This window comes from Lygodium microphyllum, chromosome 26 (assembly GCF_053477565.2).
Source record: "Lygodium microphyllum isolate KBCC chromosome 26, Lygodium_microphyllum_v1.1.10, whole genome shotgun sequence".
NCBI lineage: Eukaryota > Viridiplantae > Streptophyta > Polypodiopsida > Schizaeales > Lygodiaceae > Lygodium > Lygodium microphyllum.
The window spans coordinates 76,097,257-76,120,313 of NC_141160.1; the positions used below are offsets into that span (position 1 = coordinate 76,097,257).

Genomic DNA, 23,057 nt, shown 5'->3' on the forward strand with positions numbered 1-23,057 from the left:
ACAACTAATCTCTCACAATTATTTTGGAAAGAGGCACTTAAAAACATAGTGCATATCTGCAAACTGATCTCCACATTGTGCACTTGAAAGTGGCATTCTTGAAGAGGTTTGGCCTAGCAAACTTGCTTCATATGACCACTTCAAAATCTTTGGCTGCGAATGCTATGTATATGTACCTATTGATAGCAAGACCAAACTTGATAAGAAATCTCATAGAGGCATCTTCATAGGTTATGGAGATAAAGGTGAAATGGGCAATAGAGTTTGGGTTCCAAGCATAAAAAAGGTGCTACGCAGCCGGGATGTGGTATTTGATGAGTCAAAGCTGCTGAAAAATGTCACATCTAATGACTCAGGCAAAAAGAAAGTGAAGTTTCAGTATGATCAGCCTCCCGAGCAGCCATCAGCTGCTGAAAATTCAGCTCCATTTGATGCTGATTATGATAATCAACGTATCATCATTGAGCTAGATGAAAATGGGCAGCAAGGAAATACTAAAAATCAGCTAGGGCAACAAAATCAACATGCTGAAAATGAATTACAGCAGCCTGAAATTGTATTACAGCAACCTGAACATGCAGTTCAGCAACCAAATAATGAGGTCATTGACATTCCTTTGGATGTGGATCCATTGCCTGATAACACACATCCTTGGGTAAGAAGGTCTACACGTGTCAGAAGACCTATACAAAGGTTTGATCCCTCTTTGGACTGCATTTTTCTCACAGATGAAGGTGAGTCTCTTACGTATAAAGAAGCTTTATCATGTGAATTGAAGAAAAAGTGGGAGCTAGCTATGCAAGAAGAAATGAAGTCATTGTATCAGAATGACACTTGGGATTTGGTTACATTGCCTAGGGATAGGAAAGCTATTCCTAACAAATGGATCTATAAAATCGAATGTGTGGATGGCAAACCCAAACACAAAGCCAAACTTGTGGCTAAGGGCTATACACAAAAAGAGAGCATTGATTTTCAAGAAGTGTTTTCTCTTGTTGTCAAAATGACCACTCTTCAAGTATTATTTGCCATTGTAGCATCTATGGATCTTGAACTTGATCAAATGGATGTTAGAACTGCATTCCTACATGGTGATCTAGAAGAAGAGCTGTACATGAAATAGCTAGAAGGTTTTGTTATACAAGGAAAGGAGCATTCGGTACGTAAGGTTAAGAGAAGCTTGTATGGTTTGAAACACGCTTCTAGACAATGGTATAAAAAGTTTGACGCCTTCATGCTCTCACATGGATTTAAAAGTAGTGCAGATCACTGCTTAAATACTAAGAAGGCTGATGATGGAAGCCTTATTATACTTGTGCTTTATGTGGATAATATGCTTATTGCTGGTAAGCATAAAAGCCAAATTGATGCATTGAAAAGACAGTTGAATTCAACCTTTTCCATGAAGAATTTGGGTGCAGGACATGCATGTGACAAGAGATAGAGAGTAGCAACTCTTATTTCTTTCACAAGGAAAGTACATCAACAAAGTACTTGATCGTTTTTCTATGGCAGATGCTAAGCCTCTTGGTGTTTCTTTACCACCATATCTTAAGCTTAGCAAGGTAAATTACCCAAAAGATAATAAGGCAGCCAGCTCTATGAAGGGTGTTCCTTATGCTTCAGCTTGTGATTCACTCATGTATATTATGGTTGCCACTAGACCTGACATTGCTCATGCAGTGGGAGTTGTGAGCAGGTTTATGTCAAATCCTAGCAAAGCACATTGGGAAGTAGTGAAATGCATCTTACGGTACCTTAAGGACACAAAGAAAATGTATTTTCTATGGAAAGGGTACGTTAGATCTACAAGGTTATTGTGATGCAGACATAACAAGTGATTTGGATAGTCACAAGTCTACTAGCGGATACATAATTACATTGATTGGTAGGGCAGTTTCTTAGTGCTCTAGATTGCAAAAGATAGTAGCACTCTCTACCACTGAGGCTGAATACATTTCAGCCACTCAAGCTTCAAAAGAAGCTGTTTGGCTTGGTCGTTTGGTCAAGGATTTTGGACTGCGCACCAAAACACTTGTACTCGGATGTGATAGCCAGAGTTTCATGCACGTACCAAACATATTGATGTTCAATATCATTTTATCATACAGGTTCTGGATGATGGTCTAGTCACACTAACTAAGATCAAATCACAGGATAACCTTACATATGTTCTCACTAAAAGTCTTGCAAAGGCTCAACATGAGCATTGCATTGAACTTGTGGGAGTTGGTTAAAGGTTCGCTTAGGACCTTTAAGTGGAAGGTTATTGGATGTAAAGGCCCCTTACGCTCTCCTGTGTGTATATATTACTTTACACATGTGAACTCACCCTCACGAGTGTAAAGTGTACCGTACCCTAAGTATAAATACATTATTTTATTCTTTGTGTGTACCACACTGATACACACCTATCAGTCAACTCTCTCACATTCACTCACTGTTCAACACCTCGATTGACATCTATGCTCTCTCTGCTTCCACTTATACTCATCAGTCCGAGCTATGACACAATGGGTCTCGGGACTGTTCAACAATCAAGAGCAGGTTGCAATCTACACACAAGCAAACCATGACAGGCAAGCAACAAACTGAGTCACGAGACGCATGCGTCAAGCAAGCGCTAGCAACGCAAGTGTTAGGTAGGCACAAGCAGGCGGCGTCAACGCAAGGGGGACGTAGGGGACAGGCAATGCAAGCAAGTGACACAGGTAGGAGACATGCAGGTTGCATGCTTACAATGCAATTTCTATGCAAATTGAGCACATAGGACCCCAAACAAATTGGGTACTTTTGCAAAATTTGTGAAATTTTGGCAAATTTGGCTTATGCAATCCATTCAAGAGTTATATTTGAAGTCATTTGAGCAGTTTGAGCTAAGAAATTTTGGGGCTTTTGACCATGGGAGTCAAACTTGTGCCCATGTATGCATTTGGAGCAGAAATTGCAGCTAAAATTTTGGGGCTTTCTCATGAAATAGAGGTATTAGCCTATGATACGGCTGTAATTGCTTATGATTTCATACCCTTGAAAATTGATTTGCAGATCTGAAATTTCTGCAATTACTTGAATTTTCATTGTTGGTTGGTACTTGCTTTGTAGCTTGGTCATTTGTGTGACAGCTGGGCTCACATTTGTTGACTTTTAAGTCACTTTTGAGCTATAAATCATGGCTGGCAGTAATGATAGCAGCAATCTTTTGCACATTAAGACGCTTGAGGGTGCACACAACTTTGCTATATGGCAGGAGCAGTGCTATAATGTCTTAGTGCAGAAGAAGCAAGTGAAGCCTATAAAAACAAAAGGGGTAAAACCAACAACCATGGATCCAAATGAGTGAGATGAATTAGATTAGCTTGCACGCTCTACCATAGAGCTTTTAGTATCAGACACTTTGCTCTTCAACATAGAGAAATTGAAATCTACTTATGATATGTCGCAACAACTTGAGGAGTTATATGCTCAGAAATGTGCAACCAACAAGGTTTATTGGTTGAAAATTTTGATGGACCTTCGTATAAAGGAAGGTACAACCATGTTTGTACATTTAAATGAGTTTAACTCTATTTTCAATCAACTGATTGCTTTGGAATTTCACATTGATGAGGAGTTCAGGGCAACCTTTTAGCTATGCACCTTGCCTAAAAGTTGAAACAAATGCCATGCTGCTATACTCAAATGTGGAGAGCTTTTTACCCATGGAGGAGCTCAATAGGCAAAATATTTCAGCAAACAAGTCTTCCAATGCACTACATACTAGAGACAGATCCCAACAAAAGGACAACTCTGATAACAAAACATGCAACAAGTCTCCTGGTAAAAATGTGGAGTGTCATCATTGTGGTAAGAAAGGGCACTTTAAGTGGGATTGCTTTAAGTGCAAGAAAGAATAAAGCAAAGGCAAAAACACTAAAGATAACAAAGATGAGAAAAAGGACATCCAACATGCAAAGAAGAGCAATGTGAAGATAGAGGAAATTAATATAGTCAATCACGAGAGTGACAATGGCAATGATGTACTCTTTGCTTCTTCTTTTAGTGCACAATCATTGATTGTAGATTTTAATGATGGCATGTACACCTAGATCTTGATTTAGGTGCTTCGTTCCATGTAACACCACACCGTTGTCGCAGCGCGTGGGGTTGAAGGTCACCACAGGGGTTTGGCAAGAAAACTAGACAAGATAGATAGATATGTGTCTTCAAGAGATAAGTAGATTACAGTGAATGTTTAAAGGTTTAAAAGGTACTTCACAGTCAATCACAAGGGTTTGAGAGAGAAGAATGTATGGGGGTTCAAGAGCTTAGACTCTGGAGACGGTAGAGATAAGAGAAGAGTTGAAGGTTTCAAGCCAAGTTCTTGAAGATGTTGATAGAGTTTCCAACTGCATGTTCTTAGCAAAGATCACAAGAGTATTATCTCAAATCAAGCTTGTTTTCTTGACTCTAAGAGCAATCACAAATTATAAGATCAAGTACATTATGTTGTCATATATCATAAACAACTCTGCATCCCATCATTCATATATAATGCCATAGCATGAATCAACTTTGCATGATTACATTCAATGTAGTCTGTTAGAAACAAAAGCTTATGAGTCAATTACAAGGCTTGTAGGGCAAAAAGACTTGCTTCAAGAGAGCTTCAAATTGAGTTCCTGATAAGAATAAGTTACCACAGCCAAGAAATAAGAGAAAAAGATCCTCTTAATTCAACTCAAAGCATCTATGAATGATCTACAAACATTGTCTTGCCATAGGGGCACATAATACATGCATATTTTAACAAGATGTCTTCTATAGAGTAAGAAATGAGTTAAAAGAACAATGTTACAACTAATTCTCTAAATATGGCCATCAGCCCAAATATCTTCCGGAATTCACCTCTGATGATAGCATAAACTTCCCTTAACACAGTGTCGGTGTGTTTGGTGTCGAGAGTCCACCATGGGGATAGGAGACAGTAGGGTAAAGGTAGATTCAAGGAGAGGAATAGACAGAAGAGAAGGGGTTCGAAAAATTTGAAAATGTAGAAGAATACTCCAAAAAAAGAATTAAAAAATGTAGAAGAATACTAACAAAGATTAAGCCTGTCAATTTTTTTTAGCATTATGAGAAGATATAACTCTAATAGACAAAAACGTTTATTAAATAATACCTTCCTCTATGTTGCTCAGATCGTCAATCTCATGCTTCCATTGGCTTCAAAAGAGGGGTAAAATACCAGCACACGTGGCCAAAATTCCATCAGATCACTCCTTCATCTCCCACTTTGGAGTGTTGTTCACTGCCAGAAAACAGCAATCGGGGCGCCAATCTCTCTTTTTACATAAAATCCTCTCAAATTGGCTGAAAGCTACATGCTTTCTTTTACATGTCATCCTAATCTAGAAGTTGTCTATAGTTTTATGGATTTTTACAAGAGATAATATCTAGAATATCAAAAATTTGCTAAAACTTGTCCAAAATTTTAATATTTTTGAACCATAGACGCTAACACTAATGTCTAAAATAGCATTGGCTCTCTAAATCAATAAGAAAGCCACACTCTAGATTCTTTTACACAATGTGCGCGTAGCGGCACGACATCCACCCCCTCCTAACCTGCACATCCTCTAATATGTGCCAAAGTCTTACGGATTTGCAATGTTAGAGGAAGTATCTTCTGCCATGTCAATGTCTTCATCTTCTGCCTCTTCTTCATCCTCTATGTCTTCATGCTCTTGAATTACATCCAAGTCTTCTAACTCATATGTTGAACTTTCTCTTCATTTGAAGAGCTTGACTCTTTTTTCAGCTACAAGTATCTTCATGCTTGTCCCATCCAATTCAGCCAATAAATATGTGACATTGTCATGAACGACCTTTACTACATACGAGTCAAACCAATGCTTTACCATCTTCCTAGAAGCATTGTATTGATTATCTAGGCTACTGTCATAAACAAGCACCCAGTCATTTTCTTGAATTGCTCTTGGCCAAAGTCGATGTCGCTTATCAAATCTTCTTTTGTTCTTTGGTCTTATTGTCTTTAGCTTCTTAATAGCTGCTTGAACATCTTCAGACCTTCTTTCTAGTTGCCATATGCGTAAAGTCAGCAACTCTTCTCTACTGATGCCTTCCTCCCAAGGTAGAAGAGTCCATGTAAGAATAGATTCTTCAATTGGCATAATTGGTTAGTGTCCATGCATAAGTTCAGTTGGCATATAGCCAGTCACTGTACTGTGAGTAGTTCGGTCAGCCCGTGATGCAAAAGATAGCATTTTAGGCCATTCCTTGATCTTTCCTCTACAAGACTTTGCTAGAGCTTTGAGAATAGACTGGTGCCCTCTCTTGCTTTTTCCATTGCCTTCAGGGTTGTAGACTATAGGCTGATGTTAAAGCCAACTTAATACCCAATTGAGTAAAGAAGTTGCGTGCCTCATCAGCATCCAACTCTCCTCTATCTGTAGTTACTTTACCCACACAGTTCAGCTGGCATATAGCCAGTCACTGTACTGTGAGTAGTTCGGTCAGTCTATAATGCAAAAGGTAGCATTTTAAGCCATTCTTTGATCTTTCCTCTACAAGACTTTGCTAGAGCTTTCAGAATAGACTGGTGCCCTCTCTCACTTTTCCCATTGCCTTCAGGGTTATAGATTGATGTTAAAGCCAACTTAATACCCAATTGAGCAAAGAAGTTCCGTGCCTCATTAGCATTCAACTCTCCTCTATCTGTAGTTACTTTACCCACCCAACCATATCTACAAAACATTTCTTCAAGCAAAAAACGACAAACAACTTGAGTGGCCTTGTTATTAAGGCTTTGCCTTCAACTTGATTCGTTAGATCCTCTCTTACAAGCACTAAATATCGCATATTTCATATTCCTGTAAGCATAGTTATAAGATCAATAACCCATCTATAATGTATAGTCAAAGGATAAGTTGGTCGTAACCCATCTCGATGCTTGACCATAGAATACATCTGATACACATAACAAGTTTCAACAAAATGTGCTATGTCCCGATACATGTTTTGCCACCAATATTTTTCTTTGACTTTACTAAAGGTTCCCCATATGCCTCTATAGCCAACCCACAAGCTTTCATGAAATTCCTTCATTACCTATTGTTGCAATCTTTTGTTACCTAAAACTTAGACAGGCGCTCCTTTCTTCTTCTTTGTGTGCTTTCATAGATGCCCTTTTTTAAGAAAAAAACCATAAGCTTTCCTCTTAATATACTTAAACTCTTCATTAGTCCAAGACTCCTCCTTCTTCATTGTGCTTAAATATTGGCCAATCTCCAACCAATCTTCTTCAAGGAAATGAACTAGAACTTGAGCAATGCAATGAACATGTTGACTTCTAGTTGACCACCCTTCTTCCATAGATAAATCTTTGATCTTTGTTGCTGTATGCTGATTTACAGTAGTACCTTTTCCTGTTCTTACTGTACTTAATGCTATGTCATTAAAAAGATCAACTTCACCTGCAAGATTCAGCTTTGGGTTTGAATATGCAGCAACTAAAAAGGTACTTTCAGTAGCCATGGAATGAAATTCAGCAAGTATAGATTCTTCAACTTCATCTTTTACCATCGGCTCTTCTTCATATTAAATCTCTCAACCCCGAATTAAAGTATATTGTAGGAAAGGCGAATCGAGTTGCTGACATGCTATCATGTGCAAATGCAATCCATCTTAGCATAGCAATGTCGGGTGTAGAGTAGTTGGCAATCGTGCCCAAGAGTGGAAGACAATCAATTTCTACCACTACAAAAGCACCTATAAAGTATTCACGATCACACTTTAATGCTATTACAACTCCCCACAATTCCCTTTTTACTTGTGCATACCTTCTTTGACGCTCATTAAGAACCTTTGCTCCAAAACGAATTGCATACATGTTACCTTCAAGGTATTCTTGGCCAACAGTCCATCCTATCCCAATGGGACTTGTATCCACAGTAAGGATGATGGGTTGACCATTTGAATAATCAGCCCTTTTGAGAGTGGGGGCTGAAATTAACTACTTTAGTTTGCATACAGTGAAAGTATACTCTTTCCCCCAAGAGAATCTTTGGCATTTTCTTAATAATTGATAAAGATTTTCAGTGACATGAGCAAAATGTGGTATCCATACGAGATAGAATACACATGCGCTAAGAAATCTTCTCACCTCTGAGATATTTGTGCATTTTTCTTGCATTCTGTTGATGGCATCTATCTTGATTGATGAAGGTTTACGTCCATAAGGGCCACACAGATGTCCGACCACTAGGACGACTTCTACTCCAAAAATCGGCTTAGCTCCAGAAAGGGTAAGATGTACCTCTTCTAACCTTGTCAAAATCCTGTCACAATCGTAAATATGGTTAACTACAAATGTCCTGCAGCCATCTTTGTCAAGCTCTTTATTCTTTTCATTGACTTCACATCCCTTGATAGGACATCATCAAGAAATGGAAGAGTAAGTTGTGAAATAAAGTCCCTTAAGACTTTGTGCATGGCATTCATCATATGGGCTACAGAGTTTGTTGCAACTTGTGGTAGAGTGCACATGCGGACCAATCCAAGAGGTGTCTTCATTGTGGTAATGTCTCGGCTTTCTAATGAATGCTAAAGTGGATCATATCCTGAATATAGATCACCCATAGAATAAATTGCTCTACTTGCAAAAGCTTCAACAAACTCGTCAACAATTGGACCCGAACCAACATTTCGGATTGTGACACGATTAACAAGCTATAGATCTTGAATGAATCGTAAAGATCCATTTTTCTTGGGCACGGTAAACCATCGGTTTGAGTAGGATACTGAAGAAAATTCTAAAATCTTCATTCTAATCTTCTCATTTAGAAGTTCCAATATTTTGGGCAAATGAGCCCTTGGAACAGGAATAGGCTTGAGGTTCCAAAGCACATGTGGGACCGTAAAAATGACCATAGGAGCCACAATATTTGGATCCATACAGCCTATTTCACTTGGCTAAAATGCAAAAGCTTTTCCATGTTTCATTAGCATTTGCATAAAAGAGTGTTTTTCAACCGACGAAAGGAAAGAATTTTCACCTATTTTGAGCTCTTTTATACTTTTAAATGTGAACTTGTAACCAATGTTGAAAGGATCGCGAAGACTTGGCTGATTTGCTGCCCTATCAACCAACCCTTCACTTTCAAGAGGCAGTGGAACTACCATATGCTTGACTTTCTTATCCACCGTCTTGTATTTTGTCTCTACTTGCGCTTCAACCATGTTGAGTAAACCAATGTCTTCCTGCTCAACAAATTCTTGAATTGTTTGATAAAAATCCATGTACATACTTCTATGGACTGATTTTCAACCTGATTTTCTGTATGAGTAGTTGCATATATTTCAACCAATGTGTCAGTAGTAATCAATCCAAAAAAAATGCCCAAAATATCTTCATTTTCAGCCATCATGTCATAAGTTTTCAGCTCCCTTTTGACATGACATGAATATTTTCTTTCAACTTTAGTCATGGCTAAAAGAGACTTATAACAGCCCATACTATTGACTGTACATACATACAGATTTGCTAGAGAGACAGTTTCTCTAGCATAAGGAGATTCAATCTTTTTACATGATGCACTGCCATAGTCTCCTTTTATAGCAGTGCAGCCCGAAACCCTTGAATTCTCGAGCATTAGGAGACACAAGATAATCACGCAGTCGATCTCTAATTTGATGATGGTTAACACACACATTAAGAAATTGGACAGCTCACTTCTTTAATTTTTGCATTCATGCTTTCTTTATCTTCAGCTTCAATTGCCACAATTAATTCTTTAACTGCTTCAAGATGAATTCCTTGTGAAGTCAGCTTCTCTTCACCTGCACAAAAACTCAAAGGACTTGCAAAAAAACATGCGCTGTTTCTTCAACTTCATCACCAACATATTGTCTTTTCCTTTTAATTATATTAATAATTACATCATGGAATTCATGTTTGGCAATTCCAAGAATTTTGCGTAAGGTGAATTCAATTTTGCTTCCTAGAATTCGTTCTTCTAGGACTCGTTTGAGATCAGTTGTGCAGATTCTATATCAGACTACAATTTGTAGCCTGGCTACTTGCCTTTCTTCTTTCCTTCGATCTTATTTGTTTATGGCATATCTTCCATCTCTCGATCTGGGGTTATATTTTCAGCAAGCTTGGTTGTTTAGGCGTTTTTCTAGTTACCCGTTTCGGAGGGCTAGAAGAGAAAGGCCCTAGTTCATCTTCTCTTCTTCTCTTTTCTTCAATCAAGACTTCTTTATGATTGACATCAGCCAAATGTGCAAAGGTGAAAAAAGAATCTACCGGTTCTTTTCCACCAGTTATTCCTCGAATGCACTGACTGGTGTTAGCCAAATCTTCTTTGGTTGCTTTATCACATTCCATTTGATCTAGTGCCTGCATTCATACTTTAGATTGCATATTAGCTTTACATGCTTTCAAATTTGATTTAGTTGGCTCAATTTGCAGCCCATAGGTAGCTGCATTAATTGCTGTGTAGGCATTCTTTACAGCTAAATCTTCTAATCTTTTCTTCATTCCACCATTGCCAAAATTTGGCTCCAGTGGAAGACTAGTTTTAGCTGCATAAATTTTTCCGTCTTTCCAAAAGACGAGCTTTTGTGCTTCAACCTCACGGAAGACAGAACGCTTCCTCTTGTCATGTTGTTGACTGTCACACCAAATACAGCGCCTCTTATAGCCTTTTCTCATAGGTCGTTGAGTTGATGATTGACCTCGATCTTCAACTTTGACATCCAGCTTCTCCACCTTGGAACTAATTTCTGTATGATTCAGATGAGGGTCACACATGCTTTTAATGAGTTCATCCATGACATCATTTTTAAAAGAAACAGAAGAAGAAAAAGTTAGTTGATTAATCAAAGGAATAGGGGATTTTGAAGGTGAAACAAGCTCCATCAATGGAGTTGTTGAAGTTGAAGTAGAACCCAATCTTAGTCGCATCCACTCTCTTCAAGCAATCATATTAACTGCATCAATAACATCTGTCCATGTAGTCTTGACTCCTGATTCGGAGGTAGCATCTTCTAGGCGATCAGCAAGCTTCTCTTGCAGAATGGAATCTGCAGCCTTAAGAAATAATCCAATCTTCTGACCTTCCATACTTTGTTGGTCTTCAGCATCAAGTTGTCCAAATTTACTTTCAAACTCATGGTATAAAGCTGTTGCAGCTAAACCTTTGTTGGGTTTCTTAACCCAATCAGTGACACTTTTCTTCGTCATTAGGGCAGAGTCTTCTAAGAAGAATTCTTCGCGTAGGGCTTTTTTGAATACAGCCCAATCTGCATCTCGTTGAAAAAGACTATGGATTCTTTTTTGAAGACCATGCTTGGCTAGTCTGGTAAAATAGCAACCCCATGCATGTTGCGGTACACCAAAAAATAGCATTTTCTCAACATACAAGCAAATGAAAACAGTGACATTTTGACCATTAAATTGTTTTAATTCTCGCCCAACTTCCTCTAGGGCCTTGATAGCTATGAAATCAATCTTCTCTTCGTCTTGCCTTTGTTGTTATTGTTGTAACATTTAGATTTGTTATTACTGAGTCTGCTGTAATATGTGCACCAACTGTTATAGAGTATCTCTTGAAGAATCCCCCATCTTGGAGTTCTCTTACAACGACCTTCACGTTGAGTTCACCAATGTCACAGCGCATGGGATTGAAGGTCACCACAAGGGTTTGGCAAGAAAACTGGACAAGATAGATGGAGATGTGTCTTCAAGAGATAAGTAGATTACAGTGAATGTTTAAAGGTTTAAAAGGTACTTCACAGTCAATCACAAGGGTTTGAGAGAGAAGAATGTATGGGGGTTCAAGAGCTTAGACTCTGGAGATGGTAGAGATAAGAGAAGAGTTGAAGGTTTCAAGCCAAGTTCTTGAAGATGTTGATAGAGCTTCTAACTGCATGTTCTTAGCAAAGATCACAAGAGTATTATCTCAAATCAAGCTTGTTTTCTTGACTCTAAGAGCAATCACAAATTATAAGATCAAGTACATTATGTTGTTATATATCATAAACAACTCTGCATCCCATCATTCATATATAATGCCATAGCATGAATCAACTTTGCATGATTACATTCAATGTAGTCTGTTAGAAACAAAAGCTTATGAGTCAATTACAAGGCTTGTAGGGCAAAAAGACTTGCTTCAAGAGAGCTTCAAATTGAGTTCCTGATAAGAATAAGTTACCACAGCCAAGAAATAAGAGAAAAAGATCCTCTTAATTCAACTCAAAGCATCTATGAATGATCTACAAACATTGTCTTGCCATAGGGGCACAAAATACATGCATATTTTAACAAGATGTCTTCTATAGAGTAAGAAATGAGTTAAAAGAACAATGTTGCAGCTAATTCTCTAAATATGGCCGAAGCTATCAATCCCAAATCAGCCCAAATATCTTCCGGAATTCACCTCTGATGATAGCATAAACTTCCCTTAACATGGTGTCGGTGCATTTGGTGTCGAGAGTCCACCATGGGGATAGGAGACAGCAGGGTGAAGGTAGATTCAGGGAGAGGAGTAGACGAAAGAGAAGGGATTCGAAAAAATTGAAAACGTAGAAGAATACTCCAAAAAAAGAATTAGAAAATGTAGAAGAATACTAACAAAGATTAAGCCTGTCAGTTTCTTTCAGCATTATGAGAAGATATAACTCAATAGACAAAAACATGTATAAAATAATGCCTTCCTCTATGCTGCTTAGATCGTCAATCTGATACTTCCATTGGCTCCGAAAGGAGGGTAAAATACCAGCACACCTAGCCATAATTCTGTCAGATCACTCCTTCATCTCCCACTTTGGAGAGCTATTCACTGCTTGAAAACAACAATCGTGCGTCGCGCGAATTTACCAATCTCTCTTTCTACATAAAATCCTCTCAAATTGACTGAAAGCTACATGCTTTCTTTTACATGTCATCCTAATCTAGAAGTCGTCTATAGTTTTATGGATTTTTACAAGAGATAATATCTAAAATATCAAAAATTGGCTAAAACTTGTCCAAAATTTTAATATTTTTGAACCATAGACATTAACACTAATGTCTAAAATGGCATTGGCTCTCTAAATTAATAAAAAAGCCACACTCTAGATTCTTTTACATGGTGTGCGCGTAGCGACACGACACCATGAGTGGCTCTCTAACTACAGTGGTCGTAGACATGGTGTCATCTACTTGGGGAACAATTATGTATATGACATTGCAAGGATTAGCAGTGTGCAATTGGCATTTCAGCATAGTTCAATGTTCACTTTGCATAATGTAAGGCATGTACCCCAACTCAAGAAGAGCTTGATAAGCATAAGGCAACTAGATGACGAAGGTTATCATACCACTTTTCAGAATAGCAAATGGAAGATATGTAAGGGCTCTAGGATTATTGCTAAAGACTCTAAAAGTGATACTCTATATCCATTACATGTATCTAGTGTGCATAATCATGTTGTCACCATAACCGAGCAACCAAGTGTCTTTGTGGCATAGCCGGTTGGGACACATGAGTCAAATTGGAATGAAAGTGCTCTCTCATTTGGGTTATTTGCCATGTTTGAGGTATGCTAATTTTAACCATTGTGATCATTGTATTCTTGACAAGCATGCTCAAATATCACATAAAAAGTCTCTTCTATTAAAATCTTCACCATTAGAGTTGGTACATTTAGATATATGTGAAATGCCAAGGTTGTCTCTAGGAAGAAAGAAATATTTTATTACTTTTATTGATAATGCCACACACAAAGTATGGATTTATCCGATCCATCATAATGATGAGGCTTTGGATAAGTTTAAAAAATTCCTAGCATTTGCTGAAAATATGAACAACAAGACATTAAAGTGTCTTCGCTCTAATAATGGTGGGGAATATGTGTCCAAAGCCTTTAAGGCCTTTTGTGACAGCAAAGTGATAAAAAGAAAGCCCACTACCCCTTTTAACCCACCCCAAAATGGTCTCGCATAACATATGAATAGGACTATTCAGGAAAAGGTCCATACCATGCTGTCTCATGTTGCATTACCTCGTGGATTTCGAGTAGAGGCTGTTATGACAGCCGTACACTTGATAAATCCGTCACCAAACAAGTCTTTGGGAGGAAGATTCCCTCAAGAAGTGCGGTCGGGCAAGCCACCTTCATATACACACTTGAGAGTGTTTGGCTATGAGGCATTTGTGCACATACGCAAAGAACAACGCAACAAATTGGAGCCAAAGTCTTGTAAATGCATTTTCGTAGGATATAGTAACGAAGGGAAAATGGGATATAAGTTATGGGATCTCGAAAAAAGGAAAGTGTACACAACAATGATGTAATCTTCCAGGAAGATTGCATGCATAAACAACCCAAAAAGACAGAGGAAGTGAGGAGGGTTGTGTTCTGACAAGAAATACTTGTAGGACAAAAAGAGTGCCAGCTATATAGCAGCAAATACATACTGTAAATGACCTTATAAACGCAGGAAATGATGTTGAAATTGATCGGCAAGAAGTTGCCCATGATATATCATAGTTTCAATAAGAAAATGTGCCATTGGAACAGCCAGAACAGGGAGGACAGCATACTAAACCTTTTGAACAGCAAGTTGTTAATGCAGATTTGCAGGCCGAATACCCAGCAAACACTGATCATTGGGTCCGTAGGTCAATCAAAAATACCAAGAAGCAAGAACTTGCAAGTATCATTTCTCTTCATTTTCCTTTAAATAATTTTGTTTCTCATGGTCATAATAGAGTAGTTACATCTCATTTTGTTGCATTTAATGGACAAAAGAAACCAACGATGTTTCCCATATCTTCACCCTTCACAAATCCATTTGGATTCACACCCATCCCTCCCTCATCTTCTGCTACACATTCCTTTCAGCCTCCATTAAGTGCACCTATATTTCCACCACACCCCACACCAAGGGGTCATCCATGAGGCACAACCTTTAGGACTCCTTTCTCCTATTCAAGTGGCGTACCCATGATGGGAGCTCATCCTCCCCACACACTTTCGAATTTTCCCCTTCCAGGGCATTCTTGGAGTGTGGATCATTCGGTATCACAGTTTGCCTCCATGGTTTTACCTAGTGGATCATTTGGTCATTCTGTTGTGCACCAACCGACTCTTGAACAAGGCTATCGTGTCCTAGTGCCTCCACCTCCACCTTTGGCATCTTATGGAAACATTCATGTTCTGATGCCTCCGCAGCAATCGGCACTCATTAAACATCAACAACCTATTTTTACCTACCATACTTCTTATCCCCCTCCTTATCCTCCACCATCTTATCCATCACCACATCACACTTATCCACCTCCATCGACACCTCATGTTTCTAGCTCCTAATCTGCCAAGAATTCATTCAATGACAAGACTCCTTTCAACAAGTCTAACTACACCACGTAGTCTAATTTGATGAAGCATGTCCTAAACTCCCATAACCTATGAGATCTTGTGCAGGGGTTGAAATCCCAACCCGATCTTACACTTGTTTCATACGAGGTTGTCTGCTCATTGAAGGATCGTAATGCCTCCGCTATAGTTGAGTTGATACACGGCTTACTACCTGAGTTTCATTCTCAACTTCAACATTTTGACTTAGCGTCAGAGTGTTGGACACACTTGACTAACCACTATACGGCTTGATATAGAACCCGTCGTATTAATCTTGGCCGAGCTTCAAATTTTCACCATTAATGATAAGAATGACCTTAAGGTCAAGTTGTCCAAGTATCGGTGACTCCTCATTGAGTTCTCTACGACACGGACTCCTAAGTTCCCTGATGACCAAGTCACACTGTTCCTAAACAAGTTGCCAAGGAAATACTTTAACTTTGTGCAGCACATCATCTCACAACCCACTATGTCCACATTCTATGAATTTGAGCATCAACCCTTGCGATATGCTAGGGTGTTCGATCGATTTCATGGGGCATCTCCTATAGCAAGGGGCCTTGTTGCCACTTCTTAGAAGGGACAACAAGGAAAGGGTAAGAAACCTCAAAATTCCACTTAGACATCATCTAGTGAGACCCAAGAAAACAGCCAATCCTTTTTTAAACTAGGGTGGCAAAATGTACCTAAGAAGAGTAGGTATTGTCAACATTGTCAAAAGGCTGGCCATGTTCATGACAAGTGTTGATCAAAGGCAAAAGGCACACAGCCAAAATCCAAGTCTCAAACCCCTGCACCCCAACACGGTAACCCCCAGCAAGGGAAGCACAGTGGTGGCAACCAATCTCAAGTGCCATGGAAAGCTCAATTTTAGACTGCCACTAGTCAACCATCAGAGTCGACAACATCTCAATGCCAGGGGGCTTATCTGATTGGTCTACAAAGGCCCACTTCGTCTCTTTAGAGGCATCAGATGCGAGTCTCGTCCATACCTATGAGCTATCTTCCAAGAAGACGATCACAGAGGCCCACTTGTCACAATGGAGCACTTCTGCTCCTACTTGGATTGTGGACAGTGAAGCTACTCTACTCGTCACATGACCCCTACAGATGACATTTTTCTTACCATCCTACAACTAGGAGAGTCAGAGTACAGAACAACTTCTCGGTCACGATCCAAGCTTGTGGTCGCATCAATTTTGCCATTGATGACAGTCAAGATCTTGCTACACTAAACAACGTTTATCATATCCCCCAACTTAGGGTGAACTATTGTCTGTTAAGCAACTTTGTCAGTTGGGGCAAGCAATCTTCTTTATATCGATTGCCATTGAAGTCATTGATGATGACACGACTGGTTTAATCGTTGCTAACGGCAAGGCACAGTCTAATGGCCTCTATCACCTGACGCACTTTCTTACTGCACCGACAGCAGAGATCTCGAAGTTCCATCGCTTCCAAGCTTTAGCCATTGCACAGGAGCCTTCAAGCACTGAGTATCACTAGCATTACCGCTTAGGACATCTTGGATACGACTCTTTTTATGAGTGGTCCCGTCGCCAGATGGTTGATGGCTGCCCCGCCTGAAGCTATCTTGAGAGGTTTGTAAAGCATGTTAGCTAGGTAAGCAATACCATATCCCATTTCCACAGCAATACACTCATAGAGCTAAGGCTCCATTGAGATTGATTCACGTTGATCTTTGTGGCCCAACGCCCACAACCACCTTAAATGGCATGCTTTACATCTTTTTGATAGTGGATGATTTCTCTCAGTACATGTGGATGTACATTCTCAAGCACAAGTCGGATGCTTTCACCTACTTCAATGCGTAGGGTGCTCCTGGTTTATAACCAAACTAGACATCATGTAGGTACCATGGGAAGTGATAGCGGTGGCGAGTTTATCTCCCACAAGTTTTCTGAGTTTCTAAAGGACCATGGCATTTCTCACTAGCTCACGTCTACCAACTCCTCTTCTCAGAATGGAGTCGTAGGGCATAGGAATTGGGTAGACTTGAACATGGCATGCTCTATGATATTCGCAGTAGTAACTCCTAATCATTTATGGATTGAGGTTATTAGCACTGCAATACACATCCTCAACCCATATCCAACCACGGTCGTCCCTTAACAAACTCCCTACAAGGCATTCTTTGGCAAGAAGCCTGTTGTTTCCCACTTCAAGGTCTTCAAGACTCGTGCATACATGCACATACATGACAACAAGATAGGAAAGCTCGCTTCTCGATCTGATCTACCGATCTTTCATGCCTATCAATCTATTGTAGAGAAGTTTCTTTGGTTGATTCATACTAGGCCAGATTTAGCATATTCAATTAGTATACTTAGTATATTTCAGCACCTAGGATATCACATTGGATTGCTTGTCTTTGTGTGTTGAGATATTTGTAGTATACTTTTCATTATGCGCTGACTTATGAACATGGTTTATGCTTGCAAGGTTACAACGATTCTAATTGGGTGGGAGATCCTAACACTCTACGTTCCCATGGTGATTACCTCTTCTCCTTAAGCACAACTTCCATGTCTTAGTCAAGTCGTAAGCAAGAGACGATGACGGCTTCCATGGCGGAGGCTGAGAATAGGGCTCTCTTTGATGATACCACTAAGGCCATCTATCTAAGGAGCTTATTGGTTGCGCTTCAATTCTCCTATGATTCTCCTACAATTGTCTACTACGATAACCAAATGTCATTGCCCTTGCGGGCAACCCGATCATCACTGCTCAAATGGGACATATGGGAGTCCACTTTCACTTCACCAAACAGTAGGTTGAGCAAGGCACTATTCGCCTAGAGTTTATACCTTCAAGCGACAATTTTGCAAACATTTTTACCAAAGTAGTTAATCGGATCATCCTACAGTACATCCTATCTCAAATTGGCTTGTATCCACCCTCCTCTACTTCTTCAAATTGATGAGGAGAGAGTGCTTCCCTCTTGCTTCTCCCTCCAATTTGAGTAGGGGTGGTTTCTTCTCTCAATGACATTGCTAATGTTTACAGTTTCGCTTTAGACATTTCCAACATTTATTCTTTGTATTGTACTTGAGGACATTTCTAACTTCATTTGCACTATTAGGATGATATGATTGTAAAACAACACTAGGATAAGTGAACAATTCCCCTGACAGGGCACTGTTCAGTGGTACCGTTGCATTACATTCTACAATAGCATGAAATCATGCATAACCCTTTGCATTGGCATTCTGTTTATGTAAGTATGCATCTGTGCTCATTTATCCCTTTTCATTCTTTTATGAGTGGTCAGCTTTGCATTCACCATATTCGTAATATTACACATAGCAATTCTCCACAACAACTTCCCCATGCTTGCTTGCTTGCTTACTTTACTTCTCTTGCTAAGCTTACCATTATCTTTTTATATTCTCCATATGATTCACACACACACACTTCACTATCCCTAGGCACTTATCCTAGTAGTGTGTGGGATTGCTTTGCTTGTGGTTTGATAGTTGTGGGGCTATCCATCCTTATTTTCCTATACTTCGGGACACTGTGACTCAATAAGACGAAAACTAATTTCAAAATCCTCAATTAATGCTAAATCTTTCGGAAAAAAACAAACCAACCACCCTTTACAAAAAAAAAAGTCCATTGCTGATTCCATTCATCTTTGCAAGACTTGGTAGGCCCCTGAGCAACCGATGCACACCCTTGGCCCGATGTCCTAGCCTCTCTAGGGTGATCACTTGGGCTCCCTTGGTAAGATAGTCATCTCCTCTGTAGTCTTGGTAGGTCACTGGGCAATCGACATGTAATCTTTGCTTGATGCCCTGGCTGCTTTGAGGTGGGATGCCGTGGGATAAAAGACTATATATGTTAAGGGCTTTTTTATCATGGCTCTGTTTTGGGCCTAAGAGAGCATGTTGAGCTAACAATGCATTAGCTTAACTTAAACAACCCCAAAACATGCTTAGTTAATGAAGTAAACCTTTACCTTTAAAAAGAAACACAATCGTAGAGAGTTATTGTGCCCCACATGCAAAACCCTAATTTGAGTACCCCAAACTTTCTATAAATAGGTATGCAGCCCACCACATCCTTGTCAAAAAATCAACTATTTTGTATGGAGTATACCCTCAAGCTTAACCACTTACTCATTGGCAATCAAGAAGTCGAGCAAGGTCACATACTAATACACGTTACATCTAGACCTTGATTTGCTACTCTACTAAAGTCTAATGGACTATTTCTATGAAACTAGGGTTCTTACTAAGTGCATTGGCTACTAGATTTACATGATTTGTAAGTTGTAACATTCTCAATCGCACCAACAATCCAAAAAAGTTGACTCCATCTAGCTAAGCAATCGCTCCATTGTGCACTAGGCATTGGCTAAATGCCATTTGACTCTTGAGAGTATCAAATGATCAGCTTTATCTATCAAGTCTCTCTTATAAAGGGGTACTTGCATTGCTTCAATGTGCAAGAAATTCCTTACTATAAGTACCACTACATACAAGGGCATTCATATGAGAGAAAAACCCTTTCCAACCACAAGGTATGAAGTGCCCATGTACCAAGCCCCTGCATAACCGGTGTAACAAGACAAGCTTTGTCGCATTCAGTACTAGCATAAGCTATACGCTTCAACCTATATACCATTTAGTCCCAATGGCATGCTTTCCTACATGTAAATTATGTAAGCCCTGTGTTCCTTGGTGGATGGAATCTAACTTTGACTATATTGCATTCATACACTCAAGGATATTAAATATGGCCACTATCTATTTGCATATGAAATACAATTTGTTTTGTATGGTCATGCTTGGTTACCATACATTTTTGCAAGGAAAAGGAGGTGATTGTTGCATATCAAAAGAGTAGCATTTTTGTACCGGGTGAAATTGTTTGCCACAAGGTCTTGGATATTTGAAACAACTCTAAAACCCTACATAATTCACTAGACTCGAAGTTCTAGTAGTCTCTTTGAATTTGAGTAACTATTACTGCCGCTATTCAAATCCACCATAGCAAAATAACTTGCCAAGACACAAGATTGCTCAAGTGTCCATCTTCTTCAAGGAACCTACCCATCAACTATGAAATCTAAAAATACCCAAGTTGAGACATCGCCATTTTAGTTCAAAGAAGCATCTACACCACCTGAAATACAACAAACAAGTAAATTAATTCATGGGCCTACACTGATCCTTTCCATGCAGATATTTGCGACTCCACACAAGTGAGTCCCACCTCATATTCCTGCAATTGGATCTTTTTCTGACAATCCTCCATGGCTGGCACACACCACTCGTAGTTGTCTCCCCAATTAGGGTTAGGTACAACCTCCAAAGGAGCAGAGACAATCCATACACTTGCTACAGATAAAAGTCTATAGTCCTAGTGAGATAAGTGATGATTACCCACTGAAATTCATCTCAAGGGCAATCTTTATCAATACATAACGTCACAGCCTATGCTATCCCTGATTCCCTTGTGACTAGCAATCTGCTGTTCTTCCACATCCTGTGCAGGTCAAAGTACATATGATGGGCTCAGCAATTCTCTATGGAGTAGACCTTCTTGCACACACAACCTGCTTGCTTATTTATGGACTTGCATCAAGTAAGTTCAACACTATGAGTGGAAATAAGCCAAACCACTTACACTGAGAAGAAACCACACAGAATCCAGCATTTTTGTTTAGTTCCTAAACATCAAATACTTTGTCCTTAAACAAACAATAATTTACCAAATGAGAGCAGATTTTTGAAAATATTCTGTTTCTGAACTCTCCCTGCTTTTCGTGCCGAACAAATTCCATCAGAGCATCAAGTCCAGTAGCCTGAGAATATATACCAAACTGTCAGCATGATTTCGAAAGAAAACTGCAAGAAAATCTGTGAGTCACATTTTACTCTGGAAAGTTAGTTACAATTTTCTGCATGGTAGTCATTCGCTACAGGGGTCAATTGTAGTGTTCAACAGCAAAATAGATAATTTGGATCAGTATTCCCCTGTTGAATTTATTGTCAAATTCCAATCTAGATACATTTCCAGAACTAGGGCCAAACCCCTCAACATCTTGCTGATTGATAAACAACAAAGTTGATGTCTGATGCAAAACTAAACAGCTCTATGATTTCTGATTGTTGCAATTGTGTTTTCGAAATATGACATGAGAGATCCTTCAATTATTATAACTTGAACTCAGGCCTGTGAAATTCAATTGGAGCTCAAACCGTATGCTTGCAGACATATGTATGTTTGAACATACACATACACAGACACATGTACAAGCATATGAATAGTTGTACACGCCCTGTTTTGTTTGTGGAACCAAAAAGACCGACTAAGTCACGCACATACTCTGTATGAACACACAGTCCCCCCCCCCCCCCCTCTCTCTCTCTCTCTCTCTCTCTCTCTCTCTCTCAAATATTTTGCTTAAGTTACATACAAACACGCATGCCCACACATACATACATCAGAATGCACAATGGCATACTCTATGGACGTGCACATGTGCAGACATATCCACAGCTTTATTTGTGGAATAAACATTCACATTATCTTACACACACACACACACGGGCACATGTATGCGCATGCACACACCCCCATATACAGGCATAGGCACACGTGCGTCGGTGCTCTTGCGCGGGCGCACACACACACACAGACAAAACACATGTCTCGTTCCCACATAGTCTATGCAATGCATTGGCTTCATCGGGTTAAAGGTTACCTGTAATGAAGGCACGGTTTTGGCGTTGCTGATGAGGCGAAGCAAGACCTCTAAAAATTCATTGTACTTGTCCCAAAGCCAGCTTTTGTAGATGGCCTCGGCCCTCTCTTCCTTGGCTTGATCGCCAGCATTGATTCTGGCCTGAAGTCCTTCGAGAGCTTTGGGGGAAAGCTCTCCGCGGCCGAACAGTGCGACGAAGAAAGCCTGCAAGGAGCTTAAGGCCTCAAGGAGGCAGTCTTCTGCGTCGGGGGGAAGAGAGCTGTTGCTGCTGCTGCCATGGGCGGAGAGGATGGAGAGAAGTACAGGGGCATGGTTGATGTGTGTCTTGGAGGAGAGCAGCTCAGACCCCAGCTGTTTTACCCGCTTGAGAGAGAGCGCGGAGGATGGCATGATGATGGACACGGAGAGAGAGAGAGAGAGAGAGAGAGATGATAGGGAACTCGCTTTTTCCTTGGATTTGGGTTGTTGTGTGTGTTCGTGGGGTGGAAGGAAGGGAGGGAGAGAGAGCAGAGGGGTGTTACGGATTATGGACCCTTCCAATAGTAATATGTCCTGCTTAGAAATGGTACAGCAAAAAGCCACATAAGGTATGTTAATAAGGAACTGGCGTTCCGCATCGAACGTTAGGCCGTTTAGAAATGGTAGAGCAAAAAGCCACATAAGGTATGTTAATAAGGAACTAGCGTTTCGCATGGAACGTCAGGTCGTTTCGCGATAGCTTCGCTGCCTTGAAGTGGCAAGCGAAGTTGCTTCGCTCAACAATCTATTTCTCATTTTCTCTCTCCTCTTTTCTCTCTTTCTCTCCCCCCCAATTTTTTTAAATTTTTTTTCTCTCTCTCTCTTTCTTTGCCTTCTATTTTAGTTTTTTTTCCCTCTCATGGTTCTCTCTCTCTCTCTCTCTCTCTCTCTCTCT

The 23,057-nt window shown here is 39.8% G+C and overlaps 1 protein-coding gene across 1 annotated transcript in view; it reads right to left on the reverse strand.

The window, feature by feature from the left end:
* Positions 1–22,705, reverse strand: part of EMB2762 (CCAAT-binding factor) — a 48,959-nt gene extending 26,254 nt beyond the window's left edge. Inside the window, exons 1-2 of the mRNA XM_087667978.1 lie at positions 22,145–22,705; positions 21,149–21,241 (exon numbers count right to left, since the gene is read on the reverse strand). Of these exons, the coding sequence (XP_087524104.1) occupies positions 21,149–21,241; positions 22,145–22,534 (483 nt within the window). The 5' untranslated portion in view covers positions 22,535–22,705. The remainder of the gene's footprint in view (positions 1–21,148; positions 21,242–22,144) is intronic.
* Positions 22,706–23,057: the final 352 nt, after the last annotated feature.